This window comes from Caenorhabditis remanei, chromosome III (genome assembly GCF_010183535.1).
Source record: "Caenorhabditis remanei strain PX506 chromosome III, whole genome shotgun sequence".
In the NCBI taxonomy this organism is placed as follows: Eukaryota; Metazoa; Nematoda; class Chromadorea; order Rhabditida; family Rhabditidae; genus Caenorhabditis; species Caenorhabditis remanei.
In genome coordinates, this window is record NC_071330.1 from 1,682,646 (window position 1) to 1,690,852 (window position 8,207).

At 37.2% G+C, this 8,207-nt stretch overlaps 2 protein-coding genes across 2 annotated transcripts; one reads left to right on the plus strand and one right to left on the minus strand.

The window, feature by feature from the left end:
• Nucleotides 1–597: 597 nt before the first annotated feature.
• GCK72_008483 (uncharacterized protein) lies at nt 598–2,001 on the minus strand (the record flags this gene model as incomplete). Its single annotated transcript, XM_003098868.2, has 2 exons — nt 598–1,223; nt 1,950–2,001. 2 exons carry the CDS (start codon nt 1,999–2,001, stop codon nt 598–600), a joined length of 678 nt encoding a protein of 225 aa, XP_003098916.2.
• A 705-nt stretch (nt 2,002–2,706) lies between these two features.
• Nucleotides 2,707–3,978, plus strand: GCK72_008484 (uncharacterized protein; the record flags this gene model as incomplete). Its single annotated transcript, XM_003098883.2, has 2 exons — nt 2,707–2,758; nt 3,305–3,978. The coding sequence occupies 2 exons, from the start codon at nt 2,707–2,709 to the stop codon at nt 3,976–3,978; spliced, it is 726 nt and encodes a 241-aa protein (XP_003098931.2).
• Nucleotides 3,979–8,207: the final 4,229 nt, after the last annotated feature.

Genomic DNA, 8,207 nt, shown 5'->3' on the forward strand with positions numbered 1-8,207 from the left:
ACGTGAGCATAAGGGCCACATTAATCCGTCAACATTTTGTATAGCACGTGAGGCTAGTGAGGTTTTTTCACTTGTTTTGTGTTTTATTGTGGTTTTATTCTTCTTTCTTGCAATAAATTATATTTATTCTAACAAGGGAAGTTCAGCACGAGGGGAGTTGAACTTTTTCCAAAAATTGGACCCCTTGTACTTTCGAACCTGCTGATTCCAAAAATGCAAGAAAAATCAGCAAAATGCTCATGTGAACCGAGTTATGACCCGTCAAACTTTTCAATTTGTTCACGTGGTTTAGCTTTTCACGTTTTCATCGACACTTGTGCTGTAGAATTGCAAGTTTGACGGCTCAAAACTCTGTCCAGATGGGCATTTCGCTGATTTTTCTTGCATTTTTGGAAATAGCAGGCTTGAAAGTACCAGGGGTTCAATTTTCAGAAAAAGTTCTACTCGCCTCGTCATGAACTTCCCTCGTAAGAACTGTGTTATTGTCGTCTATTTTTATCAGAACTCGATCAACCGTATTTATACGTGGACAACAAATCAATAATATTTGAATATATACAATAATAAATATTTATTACTTTCATGATCTTAGCTTTCTCATAATTTGAGTCTCTGATTATAAAGCTCAGCCTTTATTTGTTTCATAACACAGTCAATAGTGAGGTGTCTCACGTTGTCCACCGCTTTTCCAACTCGTTCTCGAATGAGAATGTACTCTCCAATCATGAAATCCACTCCTTCTCTATCGATGCTCCTTTGAAGACTATCAAATTTCTCCTGAAGATACTCCCGATAAATAATCCGAATGGTTGGAAATCGTTTATCCAAAAACTTGATTGCTGGAGGCAAGTTCTTCTCGTGTACATACTTGTTATCGAGTCCGTACTCATCGCCATCCGGTTCCTTCATCTCGTAGTACTCCTCAATTGTTGAAGCAACTGCAATCTCGTCTTCAGTCCAGTTCTTGCGGTGAGTCCATGGAACGGACGGTGCGAATCCGAGAACAGAGCGCAACTCCGTCAAACCGATGACTTCATGAGCCCCTTTCAACGAGCGAATTGACAATGTTCCAGCCAGTTCGTATTTGAGCAAATTTCCTGTTATTTCCTCCCAATCATCATGCCACAGACAGGCCGATATCTTTGGCAGCTCTTCATCGATGAATGAGGAAGTGGTATGGTTACTGAAGGTTTCCAAACTGGGAGTTGGGTTTGCTGCCACTTCTGAAACATAATTATGCACATATATAGAGGCGATTGTATACTGAATTTTTGAAATTCCCTGTTTTCAATGCAAAATTGCCAACGTTGGTCACTTGGCACAGAGCAGTTCTATGAGTTTTTCAACTTCATTTTTGTAACTGTTAACATTTTTCGAATTTTTTTAAAACAAGAGCACGTCTCAGCTAGCACTAAAACTAAACGGATTCGTTTCCTGAGCATGGCTTAGAAAGCTTTTTATCAAAAAGTTGATAGCTACAAATAGGGAATTCGAGAATCTGAAAGTTGAATCAAAGCCTTAAAATTGCCCTTGCGGCGCTTGCGTTAGGGTCCTTCTGATTCCGCCCACAATTACCTGCCGCACTTGCGCGTTTCAGCCCGCGCAAATTTTTTAAATAATCCTTGGTCAAACTTTTGTTCACATTATTGACTTATTTTTCCATACTTCCAGACCGGGACGGAGCGTAACTCGCTTCAAACTCAATGCTATGAGCTAAAAAAATAATCCAAAATGTAGATCTCAACGAAAACAACTCTTCTAGCCCGGCCCGCGGTACATTGACGACTAGTCGTGATATAGAACTCGTTGGGATCTTCATTTTGGTTTATTTATCAGCTCATAACACATGACACACTGTCTGGTCGTTTCATGCAAAGGAGAAAGATATAGTCGAATTTTTTTTCGTGCGAACTTGAATAACAATAATTTATAAAGCCTAAATATCTCACCCGCAAACAATTGAATTGCAAAGAAGATATAGATGAATGGTGTAGAATACATGGATTCACCTGTAAAAAAATTCAATTTATAGTTTTGCAAAGGAGGAAGTTTAATAATGTAGAAGAACAAAACACATGGATATTTTGAGAAGATGAAAACTGAAAAAGTGCGAAATTTGTTTACCAATCTGATCTAATCTTGTCATGGCGTAACTGAATTTTAGACTAAATGTTCTTTTATAGAAAAGTTTCAGCTTCCAAAAAGTTGTTAAAGTGTAGGTTCAACCAAAATAGGCCTTTTATAGTCTTCTATCTCTATCGTACACCAGAAGGAGTAGTCTCGGAAAAGGGTCAAGGAAAGATTTTTATCGGAAAACTGATTATTCAGATAACAATTCTCTTTCAGAAACCGTATAGTGCGTCCAATGACGGATATGTTAATGAATAATGTCAATGTAGTGTTTTGAATGCCTTCATAATTCATTTTCTGTATACCGTAAAACCTACCTGTATTATTAATACAAGCTCTTCTGAACTCAATCATAAATAGAGACCGCGAACACTTTTCTCAATTTTTTTCATTTCAATTTTTATTCTGACCTGTTCTTGGCGTAAATAGATGGATATTTTCCTTTTTTTTTCCTCCAAGTATTTTTACTGTGTTCAAACTTTATTCAAAGAAATTCGCTCAAAAAATATGCTCGAAATTTTTTTGCATTTGTGCTCTTATCAGATTATTTGAATGAAACACATCAATTTCAGGTACATGCTGAATACACTGATCACCTGTCTACTCCTTGTCCCTCGTCTTTATGCAGGTATGCTTATCGAAAAACGTTTTTACAAAAGAATGAAGTTGTAGAGTAGTATCACAAATTGGTAAAATAGATTTTTCGTTTTTAATCGCATTCCGTATGTAAATAAACGTCATTTGTCAAAAATTAGCTCTATCGATGAGCAGAATTATTGGCAAATCGTAGCTGGAAAAGACTGCACGGCCGCTGGGAAAAACTCAAGAACGATTTTTAGCATATGCTCCAATGATGAAAGTTCAGAAGTATCGGTATCTAGAAAAAACGAAATATGACTTCAGTCCTCCTTCAAGTCACCCCCGCAAACTTTCCGTTGAGCTTTTGTATTTCTTAAAGCGAGAATTCAGCATAAATTGTTTGCAAGACCTAAAAATGTTTTTGCAGCTCCCTATAGCTCAAAAGGGTAGCCATTTATTTCTGTTTGAAAGAGTGGGACCTAAAATTTGAATTAGGTTTTCACGCCCGCTACAACAAATATGGTATTTGGTGTTTATTTGCAATATCAATTTGTTTATTTTAACAATAGGTATCACACTGTATATTAATTTTCAGAGATCTCTACACCGGACTCCACATTAAAGGCAGCTAATCTTGAAGACTCCTCGAATGTCACAACACTTCCACTGTTTGATCTCGATGAACAACTGTCAAAAATCAATAATTCTTGCTTACCCCGAACGGACTATAAGCAACTATCGAGTGATTTCGTCACCGGTCCCATTGCTAACAGATACAACCGCCAGCTGCTCGAAAAAGCTCATCGAGCTATTGGACTCAGGGAATTGCGTGCCGTTCTGGGATTTTACATATCCGTTGAGTGGACTAACGAATATCAGCCAAGCGATAAAGATTTCACAGACGACCTAACAATTGAGAAGTACTATGAGTTTATCGAGTCAGAAAAGAGACATGTCAGCAGAACCAGCAGTTATTTCCACGAGTCGCAATTCCTTTCGGGTATCGAATTTTTGGACAAACACTTGCCAGCTGTTCGCAATGTTTATCGGCGGTATTTTGAAGGGATTCGTCGTCATCCAGATCCAAGAATGACTAGCTACGATCTAGGCCAGATGCTTAAAAAATATGATGTCATTAGTGGCCGAGTGTACCACGCAATCAGAGGAGTTGTGGACAAACAGGAATTCGATCTTTGCAGTGGAACAGAGTTAAAGGAGAATGACGAGAAGGGGAATTTACAAGAAAGTTTGAGTATTGATCAGTTGTAATTCTTCTAATGATTGTCTAGTTATATGTATTTTTCAGAAACAGTCGAAATAAAGTTTTGTGAAATTCTTATTTTATTTATTAGATCAGCACAGTTGTTACAACTGCGCTCCACCGAAATTCCATTCCGCACACAATTTTCATCGGTTCCGGTAGAGCGCTGTTGTAAGAAGCGTGTAGTGCTAATATAATAATTCATATTTAAAAAAAACCTACAGTAACTTTGAGAGTGTGCCATGGTAAAAATAATTGTCTCACAAAGTAATTTTCATGGATCGTAGAGAATCGACAAATTTCAGTGCAATTTTTGAGCTGTCCCCTTAAAATGACCATAACTCTCTAGGGAGTGTCCGTACAGAAAAGTTGTCACCTTCAAAAATGGAGCTCTACTTTTGTTCTATATGATTTATTAAAAATCTACTTGATGGGACAATCAGTATTACCACTCTCAAAGTTGGCCAATTTCAACTGAACAAACCAAAACTTATTATACTTTTGAGCGGTACCGCATCATCCATAGAAAACTAAAAGGTTGCCGTTTTGTTATTTCTTTCATTTTCAAAATTGATTATCACTTTACTTGTTTTTTCTATATAAGAGAGATCGAATCCCAAAAATTTATGTTTTCAACCAGATTTTTGTGATATTTTGTAGCCAATCAATGTTTTTGACTGCGGAGAAGACGTCATAAATCAGCTGTATAATAGTACCAGAATTATTATCTGGAAGCTTAAATGGAAAAGCAAAATTATGGTATGTTTCAATAAATTTCTATTTTCTCTTTATTTGTTCAAAAATTTATTTCTTTCTGTACTCATAAATATCTGTTCAATAAAAATTTTTAACAAACAAAAAGGTTACAGTGCAGAAAATAAAAAATTCAGCAAACAATGTGAAGTCTTCTTGGCTTTGCACTTTTCAATTGAAAATGTTCAACTTGGAGAGGGTGCTACGGTATCACTGATTCTCCCACCAAGTAAATTATGTATAAACCATACAGAACAAAGGTAGAGCTTCATTTTTGTAGTTGACACCTTTTTTGTACGGACACTCCCTAGAGAGTTATGGTCATTTTAAAGGAATAGCTCAAAAATCACCCTACTGAAAATAGTACGATTTTGAAATAGTACGATTTTTCAGTTGAAAACGCCGAACTTTGAGAGTGTGTCATGGTAATACTGATTGTCCCATCAAGTTGATTTTTAATGTATCGTACAGAACAAAGGTAGAGCTTCATTTTTGTAGTTGACAACTTTTTCGTACGGACACTCCCTAGCAAGTTACGGATCGACAAAGTAATTTCTGCCTCAAATCGACCAATTTCAGAACTAGAGTGATTTTTGAGCTGTCATCTTAAAATGACCATAACTCTCTAGAGAGTGTTCGTACTAAAAAGTTGCCAACTACAAAAATGAAGATCTACCTTTGTTCTGTATGGTTTATGCATAATTTACTTTGTGGGTGATACCGTAACACCCTCTCAAAGTTGGTCATTTTCAACTGAAAAAGAAAAAAACCTTCCGAACTATGGTCGAAAAAATAAATGTTTGCAATTCTATCTCATTTAATGTTGCTCTCTCTCTCTCTCTGCTCGACCTTTCAATCACGGCTCCCGCAAATGACGATTGACATTTGTTCTTGGGGTTTCTCTTTTTCTCTGCACCCTCTCTCATCCTTCTTATGCTTTGTTGATTGATAGGCTGGCTCGGCGCCCACGTCAGCTTTTTTTCTTTCTCTGCGTCTCTCATGCTCCCTTCTCTCTCAATTTCTCTAAATTTTTTTCTTCCTCCATTCCTATCTTCAATTTCTCCCTCTGAGCGCCGTCTGGTTGGCGCTCTAAAACATGCTACCTCAATGATTTTTCTAAAATTACTACTATTTTATAATTTCTGGTGTTGCTGGGCCGATGGAAATGTTACTGGTAAGTGTATATTTTTTCATAACAACAAATTAGTCTATTAGTTTTGAAATGTCTTAATTTCCAAACGTCTCGTTTCGAAACTACCAAGTTTTTATTCGTGTCGAGAGTCGTAGTTGCCTCAAGTATTCTGATCTATTTTCTTTGACGTAATTTATTATCGCGACAAAAAAGTTCCGCCATTTTTTACCGACGCGTGTTTGCGGACTTAGTGCTAAATTTAATAATTTTTAATACCATCGTCATAATAAATACGTTAATACCATCGTCATAATACAAAAAGAGACTGTTGCATTGCTTTTTCTTTATGTTTGCTACCAATCATTTTGGGTTCCGCGTCATTTTGGAACTGTGCATAACAGAAGAAATAAAATACAGGCTCTTGCTTTTGCTTTTTGTGAGAATTCAATCAAGAAAATATGAACGAGATGATCCATGTTCTTACAGCCTTCAATTATAACATAGAGATGGGGAAGGAAAGTGGGAGATGTATGTACAATGAACAAACATCGTCAAAATGTAAAAATAGGGCTCCGCGACAATTCACAACTGCGACATTCCGCAACTAACATAGGTTTCGCAACTACGACACTTCGCAACTAGTCATTTCGCAACTACGACGTTTCGCAACCATTAAACTAGCGATAGTTTAACCTAGTTTTGTCTACAAATGGGTCAGACAACTTTTTCTTCTATTTAATTCTTCTCAAATATGTTCACAAGCACTTTGGTACACTCAAATTTTTTGCTGACCCAAATATGCAAATGCTCAGTGGTTGCGAAACGTCGTGGTTGCGAAACGTCGCAGATGCGAAATGACTAGTTGCGGATTGTCGCAGTTGCGAAATGTCGCAGTTGTGAATTGTCGCGGAGCCAAAAATAGGTGTTACTAAATATATATTTTTTTAGTATTTTATTTTTCGCACCTGGATCGACCAGTGGAGACAGTATGCCAGGTCTGTGTACTCGGACATCATCAAGAGGATAAGACCAATAAACAAAAGGAACAACGATGTACTTCTACAAGTGCTTCCAATGGTGACACAACTGATGGAAGCAATCCAACGGATTGAGAAAAAAGTCGACAAACTGCAGGAAGAGCCTGAAATCACGGCCAAGCTCATCGAAAGGCCGGCAGCCACCTCCATTCATCCACTCAAAGAGGACGAAGAAGGTCCGGTAGACCGGAAAGAAGAAACCACAATTCAAACCGAAGAATCAATCCCTTCTGAAGAACCTGATCAAATGGTATCGAGTGGACCTTCACCTCAGCCACCACCGGAGAAAAGAAGAAGAAGAAGCTCTTCTTCTTCATCGTCTTATTCTTCACGTTCATCATCGGCTTCTTCATCGAAAAGGACTTCAACTAGACGTTCAACATCATCCAAAGGACATGAAACAGGTAGTCATGCCACAATTTGAACAATGCAAAAAATGTTATCTTTTCTTTATGATTTTTTGGCGCACTGACGTTTTGAAACCGACTCATTTTGGAACTTCTTTAGTATTAGAGCGCGCTTGCATTTTTTACTCAATTCAATATTTTAAATCAATTTTCTCGTTTTAATTCAAAAGAGCCGGGATTTTGCACTTTTTGTCAGAAAATTAAAAAAAGCATATTGTTTAAAATGTAAAATTGAGTATAGAAAAAGCAAGCACGCTCTAAGGCTAAAGCAGTTCCAAATTGCAACAGTTCCAAAACGAATCGGTTCCAAAGCTTTAGTTGCTTTCCAATTTCTAGCAGTTATACATGAATACTTTCTTCAGGATCACTAAACTATGCCTCCATCTTTCAAGATACTATTATTTTTCTTTATTACTGGAATTGTGTTTCTACCTATCCTAGCTCAATCAACAAAGGACTGCGATGAGACCTGTGCCAAGCGAGTAGGCGAAGTCCAAAAGGTAATAGACTTTTTTAATTTTAACACTTTTCGTTGTTCATAAAAAAACATCGTATTTGCAATTACCTATTAATTTACAGTTGCTGAAAAAATCCCACGGATTATCGATGTCTGTTTTGGAGCTTGTGTGCTCCTTTCGACATGATAAGATAGTGTGTGACCAAACGGTTCAAAAAATACAAGATGTCATCACCGAGGCTGCATTGGAATTCATGAAGTTTCCCGGCATAAATGGCAGTCCCAACATTTTATGTGAGACCATCCTTGGTTGGTGTCCACCAAAGTAAGTTTTTTTTTCAATTTAAAGTTGCCCACTTTCCTGAACCGACTAACTAGTGAATGTTCTAGACGTGTTTTGAGATTTCAGATAGGCTCATATTCTTTGAGAACTTACTGAATAAAGTACTTT